The sequence below is a fragment of the Mixophyes fleayi genome, chromosome 9 (assembly GCF_038048845.1).
Source record: "Mixophyes fleayi isolate aMixFle1 chromosome 9, aMixFle1.hap1, whole genome shotgun sequence".
NCBI classification, from domain to species: domain Eukaryota; kingdom Metazoa; phylum Chordata; class Amphibia; order Anura; family Limnodynastidae; genus Mixophyes; species Mixophyes fleayi.
In genome coordinates, this window is record NC_134410.1 from 120617194 (window position 1) to 120638090 (window position 20897).

At 40.3% G+C, this 20897-nt stretch overlaps 1 protein-coding gene and 1 pseudogene across 1 annotated transcript; both read right to left on the reverse strand.

The window, feature by feature from the left end:
* Window positions 1-182: 182 nt before the first annotated feature.
* On the reverse strand, window positions 183-3385 carry LOC142101876 (serine/threonine-protein kinase pim-2-like). The gene is made up of 4 exons (XM_075186307.1): window positions 3368-3385; window positions 2111-2474; window positions 1131-1307; window positions 183-313 (listed from the first exon to the last, which is right to left on the reverse strand). The coding sequence occupies exons 1-4, from the start codon at window positions 3383-3385 to the stop codon at window positions 183-185; spliced, it is 690 nt and encodes a 229-aa protein (XP_075042408.1).
* Window positions 3386-9652: 6267 nt separating this feature from the next.
* Window positions 9653-16886, reverse strand: LOC142101877 (serine/threonine-protein kinase pim-1-like; annotated as a pseudogene).
* Between the last annotated feature and the right edge of the window lie 4011 nt (window positions 16887-20897).

The following is a 20897-nucleotide window of genomic DNA, read 5'->3' on the forward strand; positions in this document are numbered from 1 at the left end:
CTGCAAAAAGGTCTGGTCTAAGTACAGATCCCTGTGGCACTCCACTGGTAACCTTTCCCTGCTGTGAATGCCTCCATTTACTATAACTCTCTATTTTCTATCCTGCAACCAAGATCTTATCCATTCAATCATCTTAGAATCCATGATTAAGATTTCAAGTTTATTTAATTTAATTTATTTATTTAGCCTTCCCGGGATAGTGTAGGTAGCCCTCTACACTCATCCATAAGCCAATGGTGTTGAAGAATTTCCTCCAGAGTGGGACGTTCTGAGGGGCGAGTTGATAAACACCACCGAATCAAGTCCTCACAATCTGAAAAGAGAGAGAGAAGTATTGGTTATTTCAGATGCAGGTCTCTTGTGTAACAAACCCCAATACGCACAGATGCTTCAGCCCCTCCCCTCCACCGCCCCACCCTCCCTCCGCAAAGCTCATTCACGAAGAAGCAACTGCTGATAGGAACATATAGAGACAGCCCTTACAAACAGCCTTCTTACACAAAATCTTTAAGGAAACAAAATGCTAGTAGCCCAGTGACCCAGCCCAAGATAGGATCAGCCTGGGGGGCAGATGCCCCCATTGCGCCCAGCCAAGCCAGCCTCTGTCTCCCTCCCAAATACCCTGCCTACAGCCAAGGACTAGAGCACTCCTCACGACTAGTAGAGATATGACATTAGCGAGAGATGCTGGCGGGGGATGACCGGTATAGTGGGACATCCTGTTTTTTTCTACTAGCCGCCTTCTCTATTTTCCTGCAGTCGAACAGAAAATCACACTGACCTATCACCACATATGGACTTTTAAATCAGCCTGTGTGTAATACGCTGCTGGCTGTGGGCATGAAGGAGAGACGCGTTTCACAACACAAAAGAGGCCTGGCTAACAAACGCAAATAGCATTTTTTTTTATTCCCTAAATTAAAAATAGATACATTTCTATCCTCCTTCCTGACACCTTCCACATGTTTGCATACACCTGGCACAGGGTAAGTCAATATCAAGATAAACGTGGCTATGTGGGGCATTAAGTGAGACTGCAATTAGGGAATACAGAGAACTACCCTTGATATAGAACACTGCAGTTACCTTTGGGGAGAGAGTTTCACATATAACCGATGGAGGTCTCTCACCTGGAGATACACTGGATCTGAAGCTGATATAAGCTTGTATTATCTCCTCACTAGTTTTAAATGGAATGTCCCCGCACACCATGTAGAACAGCAGGACACCCAGGGACCAGACAGCTGCCGGTAATGCGTTATACTCCTGGAATGCTATCCATTCCGGGGGACTGTACGTCAGTGTTCCTGTGGAAGAGAACATGTTGGTTTACAATGGAGGACTATGAATTGCGCACCAAAATATATAATTTCGGCTTCAAAAAGCAAATACTAGGGTGTATATTGTTTTATTTTAATTCTATGATCTACTCCTAACACAGACAAACAAAAATAATATGCGTTCAAAGCGCACTCTAAATGCCCGGTAAATTGACTTTAAGGCTGATGCTTTAGCACAGGCCTGTCCAGCCTGCGGCCCTCCAGGTGTTGTGAAACTACAAGTCCCAGCATGCCCTTCCAGCTATCAACAGGTTGTCTACTGGCAAAGCATGCTGGGGCTTGTAGTTTCACAGCACCTGGAGGGCCGCAGGTTGGACAAGCCTGCTTTAGCATATAGCAAATGGACCTGTAGACAGACAGTTTCTAACAAAGGTTCACTATGGACTGTATCAAATTCAACATTGTTTACAGCATCCCAGTGTGACTACCAATGTAAATGTTTTCATATCTGAAATGTGGCCTTAAATTGGTCACTTATCGCACCCATTGCTGTCCCATTTAGAGTAAAGTTACTTATCTTTTTACATTGTTTTTATTGTATATAATTATATTTATATTATTTTTTATTAAATTATACCTGTCACCAGCTCTCAGTGGCTGCAGACATTTTTTGGGCTGGATCACGATGAACTGGAAAGGGGCCTATAAATTCATTCAGAACTAGTGACATCGCTGAGACACTTTGCACGGTGATATCACTAGTTCACTGTGAATTGAAAGAACAGAAACTATATGTAGATGACAGGCCCACTTCAATGTGGTTTAGTCACCAGCAAAGGTAGTAAAGGGGAAGTCCTGGAGCAAAACCCCACAGCCAAAATCGATAAGCTTTATGGTTCCCAATCGGGTGCTGACCAACACATTTTCAGCTTTAATATCCCTATGCAGGACCCCTTTGGAGTGGCAGTGTTGGACGGCCTCCACAAGCTGCCGCAAGAGACTACCTGCCACTCCTTCTTCTAGGGGCCCCTGCTCTGAGATGATATTAAGCAAATCTTGACTGTGCTCTGGCATCTCCATTACTATCTGAAAGCTGTGGTCTGTTTCGAACCACTCCAGAAGTTCAATTATGCCGGGGTGACCTTTAACCTTCAGCAATAGGTAGACTTCCATCGGCACCCCGGATAAATCGTCCTGCAATTGCAAAAGTTCATAATAAGAACCAGAAGATGAATAGAACAAGAACGGGCTTGCGGAGGGTGGGAAAGAGAGAGGAGAGGTACAGAACCCATCAGGAACTCAGTGGATGATATTGGGCAGATGTAGGATCATAGGATGGATGTTACAATACGTTAATAGTGCACCCATCACCTGCACAGAGTGGGGGCAGCAACTTTGTGGATAATTACTATCTAGGAAAATTCAGGTTATCAATCATGGTTGCCAACCATAACAACATTTTACTGATGTTAGAAAATAACACCTGTTTTTGCCTGTCAGTAAGAAAAGTAATGGAGTCCAGTAAGAAATATGGCATCCTTTGCCACTACTAAATTTCACATAGCGTTTATAAAAAAAAATCAATGATTTAGGGTCAGAATGGTGTTATAAGCCCCTTATGTTCACCCCCTGGATCCTTTCTCACAACTGAGAAATGTATAAACAATATGGCAGTAAAACATGTCACCCATCAGTAAATTTTTCTATTACCATCTGTAAAGAGAAATTTCAAGGGACGGCAACGTGCAACGAATTCATCAGGAACTAGTGACATCACCGTACAAAGTGATGTCACACGTCCCTGATAAACTGATAGGCTGCACTCCCACGAATATTGGTGCAGACTGCTTACTGGCTGCCTCCATGGTGTCCAGGCAACCAGTGTACTCTAAAGAGAGAGATAATCCTGAAGCACAAAGTAGTATATGAATAAAAAGTAGTAAATTAAAGAAGTAATGATTTCTGTAATAATAAATAAGCAGGTTGTGTAAGTAGCATTCTACATTTAAAATATACATTTTAACTCCAAAAAATAATTTCAGAGAAACATAGATAAATGTGAAGGGGGCTAAATGCAAAAGTCTTACCAGATGAGTCCAGCGCATCCCGTGACTCTTGCTGATGTATTTTACAGCCACCTGGGGGAGCCAGAGAACAATTAGAGCCTATCTGTACAGAGAGACCATGAAAGAAGAGCAGCCAATTCCAACAACACTCACCTGTAAGCTGTCTGCCCGTCTTTGTGCGCTGAACACAGTGCCAAACCCACCGCTGCCTAGAACAGCCCTCAATTTATAGATCTTCTAAAAAACTGGCTTTTCTGTTTCTGTAACAACATGATAAGGGACATTACACCTGAGGTGCGCATAACCCGGATCTGGAGGATTTCTCAAACACCACACAATGAGCCAATCTGCAAAATACGTTGTTATTACAAAAAAAACTTCACCTACAAGTCATGTTATCCTTAGAACCTTAAGTACTAAATGCAATAGAACTTCATTAACTTGTTCCTTTACGAACAAGCATATTTAATTAGTTAATTAATTAATTAGCAATGCTGGATGGCTGAGCATAAGTGCATATGGTGCAAAGAACAAACAACATTGACCAAATTACACATGACACAGCTTTCCCCCACAGAGAAACAATTGAGATCAGCTATTATTACCTTGTGTGGGTGTTAGCTTCCTTCTTTCTTCTGGTTCGGGCTCTTTACAGAAGACTTTGTGACGTTGTCTCATGGAAAATTGCAAAAATAGTAAGAAATTGTCGGTGGATAATAGTGTACACAACGCAACCAGCAACTATTGTAGATTGTAAGATGTTGTAAAGCACAAGACAATAACATCAGTGACTTAGAAGATAAATGTATCATTATATTATGGACTCAGAATTTTATGCGGCTTCTGTAAGTTGTTAATAAGCTGAGAGCTATTGAGAGGCACAGAGCGTATATTTTAAGTATAACGCGTCTATTTATCCGCCGGGCTTATAAATTTTCTCTTAGGCTGAGTAGATTCTTTTTGCGTGGCTGTGGTCTGTCACAGACGTGTAGCCAAAGCTAATGTTAACAATGACATTGCTTAGTATATTAATGTTTCAATTAATGTGTGGGGATCCTGCCAATCAGGATCCGTGAAATTCCTGGTAGCAATGCCGATGTAACGTTGTGTCTGAAAGTATGAGAAAGGAAAGGAGCAAAGATAGTTACGTATATATATATATATATATATATATATATATATATATATATAGATTCCAGGTGAGGCGACACTCAAGGATTTATGACAAATTGAAGTTTGTATCGAAAGGGTGTATTTAATCCATTCCAGCGTTTCAGATAATACTTTCCTTAGGGAAGGCAACAGGGTGATGTATACATACTATGTATGAGTGCCAAGCACATTATACTATATATATTTATATATATATATATATATATATATATATATATATATATATATATATATATATAATAAGAAAACTATTCAAGATTACAAGAGAAGTAAACTCTATACTCCCATTCCTAAGTGTTCTGGCAAGCAAGGTGAGTGGCAAATTGGGGATAAGCCAGTAAAAAGAAAAAAGTAACCTTCCTCACTCTACTCCCTTTATACCCCATTCATACTGCACCAAAGTCCCGGGTTTTTCCCGGGGCGAGCTCAAACGTCTTCAACCCGGGATTTATCGAGGGGTAATTCCCGGGTCGGTCCCAGGTTGCCTGCACTATGAATGGTGCAACCCGAGTTTTTCAACCCGGGTTGCACAGAAAACAAGATGATTGGCTGTCTGCCTGTCTCTGGAGGATTTAAAGCAGGAGAATACAAAGAATGTATATGAAAAGAAGGGCAGTTTACAGAAATTGTATTAATGGCTATTACATCCATAAATATACCATTGGGTATACATGATTGGAGATATATAGAGAAGGCATACAATCACTATTGTACTTTTTTATATATATAAATCATGCTAATAGATAGAGTATATTTCCCTTTAAAGGTTACTTGTCCTGATTAAAGTGCAGTGCTGTGTATTTATTTGGGTGTCTGATGTAGCTAATATCCCACATTACAGAGGTACAAAGTCTGGGAAATACTAGTTGTGTGAAAGGAAGCAAAGTTCAGGTTTTTCTGCCAGGATTTAAACACTGGAGCAGCATCAAGTCTTAATTTTTCAGCCAATGAAAACTGCTCTGGTGATGACTCCCACAAATTGCCAGGGCACAGACTTGTGCAGTATGAATGGGGTCAACCCGGGAAATTCCCGGGTCCGAGGTGCAGTATGAATGGTGTTTCTGAGCTGGGACGCTCCGAGCCCCGGCAAAAATCCGGCTTGAAAAACCCGGGATATTGCCGGGGCGGCAGTATGAAAGCGGTATAACTTACCTAAAATACTATTAAACATAGTGGCACAGTGGTGGCAGGCTAGTTGGCAGATTAATAAAGTAAAGGGCACCTTTAAAACATACAGGCAGAGCACTGGCTGATATGATAGCCATTCTAGAAAACAAGATTTCCCAAGGTAGTCCTACCCCACTGAAATGGTTAGAGAAAAATGCTGAAGCAAATAAAGTGTTACCTCTTGTTTCAGTTGGTGGCATGGCAGGTCATTTTTTTAAAGCTGTTGCAATGATGTTCACGCCTCTGCTGAATGCCGAAAATGCCCAGAATGCACAGACAGCATCTCCTGCACCGGCCTCTCCATTTTTAAGAAATTCAGAATAACTAAGATTTGTGTGCAAAGAATGGTACATGTTGGAATTCACCCTGTTGTAATGCACACTCTGGGCCTGAATCATTAGGGTGCGGAAATGCAGATACGTGTCATATTTTGTGTAAAAATCGGTCTGCTCATGCGCAGATCCAGGGCGTATGCCTAAAAACGCAGCAACGTCCAATTCATCTTTGAGCACAAAGGACCCTTACAGACTACGGTTTCAGGGTCAGAGCGAGGAGAGGACTGGGCGTATGCACGTAGTCAATATACAGTAAGGGCGTGCCAAGCTCGAGCGTGTGCAGCAGAGTCCAATTCAAGCTTTATGCATCTCAAATGTACGTGATTTTCTGTTGTATCACTTGCTCCAGCTACAGGTCAGATGTAAGTGCCGATTACTAGCCATTACGGCTGAGTATGCAGCTAGAACATGTGTTTGCAATTTGGAGCAACCGTAAAAAATTATTTTATGGTCAGAAGACATTCATAACATCCTAATAAATGTATTTTATGGACAGAAGACATTCATAACATCCTAATAAATGTATTTTATAGACAGAAGACATTCATAACATCCTAATAAATGTATTTTATAGACAGAAGACATTCATAACATCCTAATACATGTATTTTATGGGGGAAAAATATATTAAAAAAACCTCACTTATCTATATAACCCCTGGTACTTCATTGTAAAAATAAGGACTTCACTAAACATTATTTGCATAGGAGCTAATTAATAGTGGTCACTGCCCTTAATTGTAATGGCAATGAAACCACTGGGAAGGAGTGAGATGACAGTTAAACTGGAGGACAAGACAGTTGAGAGTGGGAGTTGAGGGAAGTAACGGTTAATCCTTCTGACCAGATGGGGAGTTGATGTCCAGGGATCAGAAGCAAAGGAAAGAGATATAAGATAAGAGTGATATATGGTCAGAGGTAGAGAGCTGCTTACAAGATGGGGAAGTTGACTGATATGAACAATACCTGGGGGAGAGTATACACTAAGGAAAGAGTGTAGTATCTACCGCTCTGTAAACCCCAATACTGCTTGTAACAACGTAACAGCAAAAGGAAGTGAAACACTGCGACTACATCCGCGTCAAAAAGTGTATAAAGTGCTGAAAATCGTATTGGACACAGATCAGTGAAATTATATCTGCGGCTCTCACCTCGTCTGAGTTTATCAATAAATGAGTTAGTGAAGAATTTGTGATAAGGATACTGACCTCATCATCACACTTATATACGAATAAATAGACAAGTATTCATCAATAAAAAAAAACAGGGATACTCTGCACTCTCCAAACACATAATTAATGATGTAATAACTACTTTTCTATATTAAAAACAGGAAATGATAGTTCCACATATTGCAATATATGTTAAGCTGAACAACTCACGCCAAAGGCTTCCCATTCTGGTCAGTCCTAACATGAGCGAATGCTATTTTATCTGGGCTTAAGGCTTACCTGCACACAGCTATTAAAGGCAAGTCTTTCCCAAGCACTAGCAGCCATGGGAGTGGAAGGAGATGGGACTCACCTGACACAAGTTGGAATTAATTCATGTAAAGAGTGGGGTGCAAGAGAGTATTTTTCTAGTATTCATCTAGAAGGAGTATTTACAAGTCTGGCCATAAATTCTACCTATCAGTTAATTTCTAAGGGACTGGGAAACATTAATAACGAAGACTACTTTAAATCCAACAAAACGGTTCAAATTGTGCAATTGACATATACTAAGGTGTATTATGCTATCCATGTTTTTATTAATACAGAACGAGCACAGCCATAAAGAAAGGAATTTTTTAGTACCAACAGCGCTCCTCATGAAAACTAGACAGCAAGTCTTCTGCCTACAAGTGCATCACCATAACAGATAATAAGATCCTTTAAAATGATAGGATTCATTCGCCGTTACGAGAGAGAGACCTCTGAATAACAACGTTTGATGAATAACTGTTATTATATGTTTGCTAATGTAATAAGAGAAATTAAGTAAAATATAATCCTGCTGTTACTGATGGTAAACATTGTAAGCCATAAAGTGTTCCACTGAAGATACAATTGTACTGCAAGATTTTAATGTTATGATTCTCAGGTTAATTTGAGTATCAGTTTGACAATATTTAATTGTTGCAAGGGTTGCCACAGAATCCTGTTGGGAAAATAAAATGGTTATATTTTTGCCCTAAGTGGTTACTAATCTTCTCAATGTTATGATTAGGGCAGCACAGTGGCTCAGTGGTTAGCACAGTGGCTTAATGGTTAGCAATTCTGTCTCACAGCACTGGGGTCATGAGTTCAATTCCTGACCATGGTCTTATCTGTGTGGAGTTTGTATGTTCTCCCCGTGTTTGCCTGGTGCTCCAGTTTCCTCTCACACTCCAAAAACATACTAGTAGGTTAATTAAAATCTCTCTGTATGTGTATATTAGGGAGTTTAGACTGTAAGATCCAATGGGGCAGGGACTGATGTGAGTGAGTTCTTTGTACAGCGCTGTGGAATTAGTGCCGCTATATAAATAAATGATGATGATGATACTATCAGGTACAGTAATGAGTGTTTTGATATCTGTTGACTAAAGTGATTGCCTGATAACATACTGTTATGTTTATATGCCTGTATATATTTTATGCTAAAGTGTTATTGTCATAATACCTACTAATTAAATAGATTATCCGGGGTTAATTTGTTATAGTGGCTAATCTAATTTATTGGTAAATAACGTATCAGAGACAATAAAGTGCTCAAACTCTGAAAAACTAATCACAAAGTCTACCAAGATCAGGTGGGGGCATTGTTCTAAAAGGTACAGTTACTGCTTGTTACCTGGGCTACCCTTTTATCCTAGTTACATTTATTTTTTAAATATTATGGACAGGTGATATTAATTGAATAGGTTTTTTTCCCCCTGTGCATTCTCTTGGGAGTTTATATTCCACATATGTATTGGATGTATCCTGCCGTGTACGGTCTGTTAGAGCAGAGCGGACCTAGATCCAAGTTCATCAACAGACCTATCTTCAGATCCGCTCCTTGTTGAGTATGCCCAATATGTGTGGGTTTTAAAAAAGGGAGGTGGTCATTGTAAGGTGGTCATTAGAAAATAGACTTAATTTTAGCCTTTGGGTTTTTGAGACCCAAGTGCATTTTTTGGCATTAAACTGTAGTTGCCACTCTCTGACCATTCTTCTAGTCTACCTAGATTATCAATCATTTGTTTTACCCCTCCTAGTGTGTGTACCCTGTTGCATATCTTTATGTCATCTACAAGAGGCATACTTTCCCTTTAATACCATTTGTAATGTCACCAATAAAGATATTAAAAAGCACTGGTCCAAATACAGATCCATGGGGTACTCCACTGGTAACCTTTCCCTCCTGTGAGTGCCTCCATTTACTACATTTTTCTGTACTCTATACTGAAACCAAGATCTTATCCATTGAACTATCTTAGAATCCGTTATCAAGATTTTGAGTTTATTTAACAGTCTGTTAAATAACAATTGAAATATCAAATGTGAGACCTCTAGGAGCCTTCCTGGGATAGTGGATGGAGCCCTCTAGTGGTCTGACTTGCATTTGTCAGGCAGTCTCTTCAATGAGTTTTGTGATCTTTAGGTGTGCATTAAATTGTATTTATGGCCTTATGCACACTCTTCCTTAAGCCAAGGGTGTTGTAGAATCTCTTCCAGAATGAGATGTTCTGAGGGGCGAGTGAATAAACACCAGTGGATCAAGTTCTCACATTCTGGCAAGAGAGAGTGAGATGCATTGATTATTTCAGATGTAGATCTCTTGTGTAGCAAACCTCAATACACACTGATAAAGATGTGACATTAGCGAGAAACACTGATAAGGGATGGCCGCTATAATGGGACAGCCTGGTTTTAGTCACTGGCCTTTTTAAATTTTCTTGCAGGCCGACAGCAAATCACGCTGACCTATCACAGCTTATAAGCTTTTAAATCAGTCTGTGTGGAATACTCTGCTATCTGCGGGTATTATGGAGAGACGCGTTTCGCCACTCAAAAGAGGCCTAGCTAACAAATGCAAATAACATTTTGTTTTTATTGTTCTATAAATTTGAAATAGATACATTTCTGTCCTCCTTCATGACACCTCAGGGCCATCTTTTCCATTGGGCACGATGGGCAGGTGCCCGGGGGCCCCACGGGCAAGGGGGCCCCATAGGCAGGGCTCTTAATTAGAATAAATAATCCTGCAAAAGAAAAAACCTGCAAAAGAAACCTTCAAGGGTCACTGAGCAAGTACATCTATCTATCTCTATCTCTATATATCTATATCTATATCTGTATCTCTATACATCTATATCTATATATATATATATATATATATATATATATATATGTAGGGGCCCCGATGCACTGCTTTGCCCGGGGGACCATAATGTTGTTAAGATGGCCCTGTGACACCTTCCACATCCTTGTGCACACCTGACGTCAATATCAAGATAAACCTGGCTATGTGGGGCATTAAGCGAGACCGCTGAATCTGAATAGGAATACAGAGGACTACACTTGATATAGAACACTTAAATTGCCTTTGGGGAGATAGTTTCACATATAACCAATGGGGGTCTCTCACCTGGAGATACACTGGTCCAGAAGCTGAGATGAGGTTGTAGAGTTTCCTCATCTCTTTCAAAGGGAATGTCCCCGCACACCATGTCATATAGTAGGACACCCATACAGCCGCTGGTACTGCCTTGTACTTCTGGAACTCCAGCCATGCTGGGGAGGGGGTGGGGGGCGGGCTGTATACTTGTGTTCCTGTGGAAGAGAACGTGCTTGGTTTACAATGGAAGAATATCAATTGCACAGCAAAATATATAATTTCTGCTCCAAAAAGCAAATAGTAGATTGTATATTGTTTTATTTTGATTATGTGATTTAAGCCTAGGACAGACAAGCAAAAATTATATGCATTCAAAGCACATTCTAAATGCCCGGTAAATTAACTTTAATGCTGATGGTATAGAAAATAGCGAATGGGCCTGTAGACAGAGTCTCACTATGGACTGTATCAAATTCAACATTGATTACAGCGTTTACGCTCGGTGCAGCATAATGAGGATCTCCCCGTGTTTGTGTGGATTTCCTCCGGGTGCTTCGGTTTTCTCCCACACCCCAATTTGTCACTTAGCGCACCTATTGCTGTCCCATTATTTATATTAAATGAAACCTATCACTAGCTCTCAGTGGCTGCAGACATATTTTGGGCTGGACCATGATGAACTTGAAAGTGGCCTATGAATTCATTAAGATCTAGTGACAATTTGCACGGTGATATCACTAGTTCACTGTTAATTTGCAAGAACAGAAACTATATGTAGATGACAGGTTCACTTCAATGTGATTTACTTACCAGCAAAGATAGTATAGGTGGAGTCCTGGAGCAAAACTCCACAGCCAAAGTCGATAAGCTTTATTGTTACCAATCGGGTGTTGACCAACACATTTTCAGCTTTAATGTCCCTATGCAGGACCCCTTTGGAGTGGCAGTGTTGGACGGCCTCCACAAGCTGCAGCAAGAGGCTACCTGTCACTCCTTCTTCTAGGGGCCCCTGCTCTGAGATGATATTAAGCAGATCTCGACTGTGCTCTGGCATCTCCATTACTATCTGAAAGCTGTGGACTGTTTCGAACCACTCCAGCAGTTCAATGATGCCAGGGTGCCCTTTAACCTTCAGCAAGAAGTAGATTTCCATCGGCACCAGGGATAAAGCGTCCTGCAATTGCAAAAGTTCATAATAGGAAATAGAAGATGAATAGAACAAGAACGTGGTTGCGGAGGGTGAGAAAGAGAGTGGAGAGGTACAGAACCCATCATGCATGGAAGGGACAGATTCAGGAACTCAGTGGATGATATTGGGCGGATGTAGGATCATGGGATGGATGTTACAATGCGTTAATAGTGCACCCATCACCTGCACAGAGTGGGGGCAGCTACTTTGTGGATAATTACTATCTAGGAAAATCCAGGTTATCAATCATGGTTGCCAACCATAACAACATTTTACTGACGTTAGAAAATGACACCTGTTTTTGCCTGTCAGTAAGAAAAGTAATGGAGTTCAGTAAGAAATATGGCATCCTTTGCCACTACTAAATTTCACATAGCGTTTATAAAAAAAATCAATGATTTAGGGTCAGAATGGTGTTATAAGCCCCTTATGTTCACCCCCTGGATCCTTTCTCACAACTGAGAAATGTATAAACAATATGGCAGTAAAACATGTCACCCATCAGTTTCTATTACCATCTGTAAAGAGAAATTTCAAGAGACGGCAACGTGCAACTAATTCATCAGGAACTAGTGACATCACCGTACAAAGTACAAATATACATTTTTATCTCCAAAAATAATTTCAGAGAAACATAGATAAATGTGAAGGGGGTTAAATGCAAAAGTCTTACCAGATGAGTCCAGCGCATCCCGTGACACTTGCTGATGTATTTTACAGCCACCTGGGGGAGCCAGAGGACAATTAGAGCCTATCTGTACAGAGAGACCATGAAAGAAGAGCAGCCAATTCCAACAACACTCACCTGTAAGCTGTCTGCCCGCCTTTGTGCGCTGAACACAGTGCCAAACCCACCGCTGCCTAGAACAGCCCTCAATTTATAGTTCTTCTCAAAAACTGGCTTTTCCGTTCCTGTAACAACATGATAAGTGACATTACATCTGAGGTGTGCATCAACCGGATCTGGAGGATTTCTCAAACACGACACAATGAGCCAATCTGCAAAATACGTTGTTATTGCAAAAAAAACTTCACCTACAAGTCATGTTATCCTTAGAACCTTAAGTACTAAATGCAATAGAACTTTAGCAATTTGTGCCTTTACGAACAAGCATATTTAATTAATTAGGTAATTAATTAATTAGCAATGCTGGATGGCTGAGCATAAGTGCATATGGTGCAAAGAACAAACAACATTGACCAAATTGCACATGACATATTCTAATATAACAACACTTTTTGAAATTATCTGGGATAACTATGTATAAATGCTAACAAGAAATATTACGTGGCATATATATTGCTACATTAAATACTTTGCTTCTTCTCATATAAAGGTGCTGGGCCCTTGGTAAAGGATGGAAGTGGATGGATTATAAGAGGAGTGGGCTCTTACATATCACAGAAGAGTTTGTTTATTATTAATATTATTATTAATATTTATTTATAAGGCGCCACAAGGCGTCCGCAGCGCCGTACAGAGACAAACAAAATTACAATACAATGGGAGACAGCACAGTACAGTAAACACAGCAACTCAGTAAGCTCAATGCACAGCTAGAGAGGGCGGGGAAGGGGGAGGGAGGATCCGCAAACGACGGGGCCCAGGAAGGAGGGCGCGGAAGACAGGGAGACCCCCAGGGGGGGAGGAGGGAGCGAGAGTGGACGTGGGGTGGAGGACCCTCGAGGAGGAGGGCTAAGTAGCTGGAGAGCAGAGTTAGAAGTGGTGGAAACAGGAGGAGAGATGGCCCTGCTCAAAGGAGCGTACAATCTAAGGGGAGGGGTGGACAGACAGAGAGACGCAGGGGAGAGAGGGAGAGTAGGGGGACAGAGGCAGAAGATAAGGTAGGAAGTTAAGTGGGAGACAGAAAGGCTTTAAGAAAAAGGTGGGTTTTTAGGGCCCGTTTGAAACTGGACAGATTAGGGGAAGTTCTGATGGAGGGAGGGAGCTTGTTCCAGTGTTCCAGTGGAGGGGGGCAGAGCGGGCGAAGTCTTGGATACGTGCTTGGGAGGAGGTGTTCAGGGGGGAAGACAGGCGACGGTCAGAGGCAGAACGGAGAGGGCGGGATGGAGCATGAATAGAGAATAGTTTAATACAAGTTATAGGTTTTTTTTAATACTCAAGATCTTCAATGTTCCGAAATGCGCTACTGACAGACTCGCTGGGAAATGTGATTGGCTACAGCAACTCTGTGTTTGCAGGTTTTCATCCCTTGATAGTCAAAGATTGTCACGTACTGATGGTCAGTAGTCATGTGGACCCTCAGAGGTGGGATATGTGAAACTATATTTACTTCAGTAGCATCTTTATTATTTATTGTATTAACTCTCTTAAAGGAGATTGAGTTATGTACTGAAAGCAACAACATTCTCACAGCTAATAAAGTGATCTAAGCATAGAGGAGGGGTTTCTGGCCAACAACATCAACGCCCCCCTCACCCCTCACCCCCCCCCACCCAGGTACACACCTAAGGGACTCTGCACATGACTACAGGAGTAGACTCTTGGTGATCACGTCTATAAGTATAACATTCCCATTTTACAACAATGACCAGTGATTATAAAGTCTGAGAAGGCCAACATGCAAATATTCCCCCCCCATCCTTACTAAATGTTACTTCTCCATGTTTGCTGCTCATTTTACCCTCATTGAGTTTTTAAAAAACAAAACTTTGAAACGGAACAGCTTCCAGAATTATAAGGCTTCCTAGTTTTCCCCCACAGAGAAACAATTGAAATCAGCTATTATTACCTTGCGTGGGTGTTAGCTTCGTTCTATCTTCTGGTTCTGGGTCTTTGTGATGTCGTCTCCTGGAAAATTGCAAAAAATAATAAGAAATTGTCGGTGGATAATAGTGTACACAACGCAACCAGCAACTATTGTAGATTGTAAGATGAGGTAAAACACAAGACAATAATTCCTGCCATCGCGCAGCGGGATGCAGGTTAATGATGATCCGTGAGAGTTGCCTCCTCTCCTGGGAAATATATGAGTCTCCCGAACATTGCGGAAGAGTAGGCAAGTGTGCTTTCCGCAAAGAAATTTGAATTTAAAGTGCTTTTAAAAGGTGACATGTTAGTAACTTACTTCTTGAGGCCAAATCCAACTGCCAGTAATATGACTGCCAGGAGAACCACTGCTCTGGTCCTGAATTGCTGCAGAGCTGTTCAGAAAAGAAAGAGAATTCCGGATGAGAGAAGCAGCAAATAAACTGTAAGATTTGTATGGAGAAAATGCCGGAGAGAATGTAACCTTATGGAGACAACTCATAAGTGTAATATTAGGATGTGTGTGAAGATAAAGGTGATTGCACACGCTGCGATATTGCAACAGATATAGGGCAATTGCCGGATATTGCAGTATTGGTGGCCTCACAACAGCTGAGCCTCCCGATAAACATCTTATTATAATGAATAATACAATTATCAGGCATGGGTGGAAAGTGTGTGGGGTAATCTTTGACCGCACTAAAATGTCTCAATGGCACTGGAAGCGGAGTGATGAATGACTCTGGTCCAATTCCAAAACTGAACCATGTGTGTGGGCAACATAAGAGACCGGGCATAACATTCCATCACCGGCATCGTTTAATATCTTTTAGGGTTCTTACAAAACCTCCCAAGGCCCCCCGGCCCCTTATGTCGCTCAGTAATTGTTTAAAGCCCCCCCCCTTAAACTATAGCGCTATTGGTGACTACCTTAGTGCGTGTAAAGGAAGCGCTGATTCTGGGCCTGAGAGAGAGTAAGACAAATCGGGAATCTTTGCTTTGACAAATATAGACTTACCAATCTCCTGCATCAGTTGATTGTAATATACATCAGGCGTTATATGGTCTGCAAATAAAAATACATGGAATGTAAACACTATCAAGCACATGTGTTGTACAGCATGGAGGTAGTGAACTAGACCTCTCCCCCCAAATCCTCATCATTCATAACAACCACTACTAGGAAACAAGATAGCACAACATACATAAAACACACCCATGTACAATACAACTGTAACCCAGAAGGGGCCTCTCAGTTACATTATTTAAAAAGAAAATTGTTAAAACAAAGTATTACAGTTCAGACACACACAGAATCAACATTCTTTTAATCTTATATATAAGATATTTTTAGCTTACAAGAATAACATTAGATTTCTCTATTTTAATAATTAATCAAAGCATAATTTAAATGTCAATAGTGCTTCATTTTTGATGTTTTTGTTTTGATAACTCCATCCTGAAATGGTATTACTAGTCCTACTATGTCCCAGGTAATATATTGTATGCTGCAGGCATTTGATAGCGCTTGGATATACAATGTGAGCTATATACCTCTGTAAAGAGTCACTAATTGCACTACATTCCAAATACAATCAGACATGTGGGATAAATGTAATCAACTAAACTGCAATTGTCCTGGAACAAAGTTGTATGACTTGATCGGAAACTGTTTTGGTTCTATATATATGGTGGATGAAGTGGTGGTGTATACGGTGGTACCACTTCTCTTACCGCCTTCATTGTAAAACTATGAAAACTAAAAAATAAATAAACTCTTTGACAATTATAGACTTACCTTTGTCACGCAGCACGATGGAATCTGAAAATAAAAATATTTTGAATTTAAACACTATTGAGCACAAACCATGATAGTATAACATACATAAAATACGTCTTACACATGAAGATTTTTTTCAACTTAAATCTAATATTTGAAAACATGAAGAAAAATATTTTCACTCTATTTTAATAATTAGATAAACAATGAAAATAGTACTTTGTCTTTTTTAAAGTTCTTATTCTAGTAACGTCATTCTGAAATGGCATTACTGGAATAGACATCATGGGGGCACAAGTCCCACCGTGATAACTAGGCTGCCCCATGCGTAAGCACAGGAGAGTTTATGGCGGGCATCACTTAATGCTGATGGGTAACCCCTTTGATAGATAGAGCTGCTTTCTTAGGTAATAGGGCTCTTTGCCATTGACAAATAGACACCTAATGCAAAATAATTAGGTTGAGCACTATTTACTAAAATAAATTCTTACAGGTTAATTGTTCCTTACCTTTCCCTGTGTTGGCAATGAGAATCATCAACACGTTAAGAATTATAATTGTCATTCTTCCTCATGCTCTCTATATTGCTAGTCTCCCCAAACTCGCCAAACCTGAGACTGAAATCACAGGCAGGCAGTCTGGGTATATAACAACTATCAGGGGGTAAATGTATCAATGACCGGATTCTTCAACTCCGACGAAACTTCCCTTTACAAGGCAGCACCGTTTTAAATTTAAGCGCTGAAGACGCCAATCTCGCCGGAGTTTAAGAATCCAGTTATTGATATTTGATACATTTACCCCCTGGTATGTAATGATGATGTAATAATGGGGCTGTAATAATGATAATGATGACCACTGTATGTAGCCAGGCAGCCTGTATTGGTCTCAATATATTTCTAAAAATTGCTGACACCACTAGAAATATTTGTCACATCCATGTCCTACAATTAAATTAAAAGTTGCAAGGAGATATTATATAATTGTCTACCGATCCCCTAATATAGTGTATGCGCAGGGTCTTAGTCTTCAATGTGCACAAAAAATAGAATGTAGGAGATGTTTTAAGAGAATAGTAAAGCAGCACATGTGAGTTCTCTTTAAGTAATTATACTATCAGGATTTTGGATGTGCTTGTTAAAGAAATAATTTTATATTATCTACTAGTTTATATACCAAAGAGTGAAAAAGGAAAAAAGTATTCTCAATTGGAGCATCTTGCAAAAAGACCCTGATTATGATAAAATATGTTCAAATATGCCTAGGACTGTATTTAAAAGAATTTACAAGTGTAAGGGCTGATTCTGCCATTAATAGGGGTAATATACAGTATACGTTACATCTTTATTAGAAGTCACTTCTCTATGCCTGTGCTGTCCATCACGTCATCCTGTCTTTAAGGCTGCTTCTATTCCACATACAGGGGATATAATTTTTATGTAGGGCAGGGGCAAACGCAGGATTTGTAGAGGGGGGTTTCCACACCGTGCCGCCAGTGGGCGTGGCCAGCATGCATGGAGGCATCGCTATAATTTTAGACAGTTCTTGGCTGTTCTCCAACTCTTCCTATCCCCATAATATACATGGGCAATGCTGCGTGCACTACTGTTAGGTGCACACAGCTCTCCCTTTTCAAGCAGAGCTTTGTGAAGCGAGAGCAGGGTCCAGCCACCTCAATTATATAGTGCCCCAGGCTTGGAGGGGAGTTTCCAGGCACTAGGAACCCCCCCCCCCCTCGGTTTGCCTATGGTAGGGGGTGTTTTGTGTAATAGCAGGGGCACCGAGAGGAGGGTGAGGCTGGTACAGAGTACCCTGGCCTTCTTTGGGATCCTGGGGGTGACAGATTATAGCGGGTGCAGGCCTCATCCACTGAGCCACATTGAAGCATACATTCCAATTCTCCCCATTTAGGCAGAAAAGTCCCACTTTCGAATGGCTAGAAGTTGAAAGTTCAAGTTTAGAAAAAAAATATAAGGACCCATTGAGATACCTTTCATTCCCTGGGTAAATGTGTAGAAGAACGGAAGTTTGGTGTAACTGTTTTAAGTGGAGTTATATGGAGTGTACACCAATACAATTTAGAGAAGAATTTGGCACTGGTGATATAAAGCCAGGAGGTTTCTCTAAATAATAATACAAAAAAAAAGATAAAAACCTGACAATATTCAATATATGGATTAAGCCAATAATAAATACTGTGTTCTATATATTGTCTGTTTTTTCTCACAGTTCAGACGTAGAAAGACTTGTTGAAGCGTGATTCAGATGTTAATTCTCTATCTTGTTGCTATTCTCTGTATTATTAAATAAGTATGAAAAAAATATATAGTGCAACCAATCTCAATTCCATAGAGATTAGTTCTCTAAAGGGAAAAAAATTATTATCAAGTGTGTGTATTTCAGATGGATTGCCACAAATCTCCGTTTACACCCTGCGTATACATACGATTAATTGATAATAATGACAAACACCACTGTGTTTAAATTATTTGTGAATCACTTATTCTTCTCCATGTATATTTTAAGGTAAAGCATCCCTTAAAACATTGTTTTAATTGTTTTATTTATATTAAAAAAAATGTCCAAGAAGAAGGCATTACAGGACAATTGTTTTTTTTTTTTTATAAATAAAACAATTTTTTATTATCAGAAATACTGACTCAAATAACAGATTTAAAATTCCAGGAATCCAGCACAATCACCGCCTGATGAACATGACAAGATGCCTTGAGAAAGATTTGCAACTGAAACGCGTCGGCGGGAATAGAAGGGGCATAAAGGTGCATATCGTATCCAAGGTCTCATGGAGCACCAGCGATGATTGTGTTCTTACCTGTGGTAGAGATAAACTAGCTTCCAGTTCTTTTTGTAACTGCAAAAAAAATACTTGAACAGTGGAAATGCAGCAGGAAACTTGTCATGGATACCGGATAAACCTCTCGACTGTTTAAAGATGGAAAAAAAGCAGATGCGCTCCGTGTAGATTTATACAGCATAGAAGTTAAGAATTTCAATCTTTTGTGACAAGTGAACAATTTATGACTGCAAGCTATCTTAACTTCCAAACGACATTTGTAATTTGTCTCATAAAGAGTAGAGGGAGACTGCAATACGTAACTTGTACGACGCGCATTTTTCACGCTATGAAGAAACTCGAGACACAAAGGGCCTGATGCAAATCAGAATGTAACTTGCACACAAGTTGCGGCTTAAATAAGAGCACAGAACATGAGCGTAGTTCCAACTGTAATCGTATCCAAGCAGATCTCAAGATGCGTCTCGATTTGAATGTGGCTGTAAGTACACTCTGCCTAAATGTTACTTAACAGACAGAACAGAGTGCGGTATACGCACAAGCATATGTGCAATATAAGGTCACATCAAAATGCATGCAAAAAAAATTATATTTTAAAATAAATGAACAACTCTAAACAGTATGATCATTAATAAAAATCTGCTTGTTTTAAAAAAACAAGCAAACAAGTTCTTAATGAAATAAATAAATCAGAATGTTCTTATTGCGACCTGTACATACAATGCATTTTTATAGTCTATCTCACTTGCATTCACACGGTCTGTGCTATTTCGTGGCACGCATACGTGTACTTTTCCAAACACAGTCTATGCGTGTCAGTCATCACTATCAGTCGGGACTGACACCTGCCCTGTAGCTGGGGCAAATGTTACGTCTGGAAACAAGTGCACTTAAGAGAAACCCAGGACTTGTAGTCGGCCACAGCTGCATCGGCACACTCGGCACTGTACATTGCCTACGTCTGTCCTCCCCTTCCCACCGCCATTCCGCCCTTAAAGTCATTGGCAGTTGTAAGTGTCATTTACGTTCCGACATGAATTGTATGCAATTGCGTTCATTGGCATCAGATCCGTTTCTGAGCGTGCGCAGATCTACTTCACGCACCATACGGCACGCAAGCGACTTACGTCCGAATATCAGTCAAGCCCATAGTCTCTCCAGACATTGTTCTGTATGTCATATTGGAGATATTTTCAAATATCACAGTGAGGACATAAAAACAGTCAAGAGAACCACCAGAGGAGGTGATATATAACACTCTGTAACAGGACTGCATATTGAGTCTATCAGTTGGGTTCCATTGGAGTCCCGGGAGCCTTCCATGAGCACATTAAACTGAATGGCATTAAGGATGATATTTATACAGGTTTATAGTCTACAATAGGGTGGTGTCATCTTCCAGCACTTCATTTAGTTGTTGATTAGGGATTTTCTCTGATTTGTCTTTACCAGCTTTCTAGATAAGATTTATTAATTAATTTTCTTTGGTCTTTTTCTGGTGTTCTATCTTTGCTAGGAAACAGCAACTTTTCCATGTGTTCCATGGAGCCAGTGGACCCAATCAGGGCCATTTAGGGCTAGACAGACAGCAGTCGCTAAGCAAGACCCACACTGGCTGTGTGCTGGATGGGGAACCTCAAGATCCCCACTCTGCAAGAGGTGTTTTTTACAATTATCTATGACAGTTATTTTTTGTTTTCTTTATTTTATTTCAAACGATTTAGCGTTGTGATTTCTGGTGAATAGATAATATGCAGTAA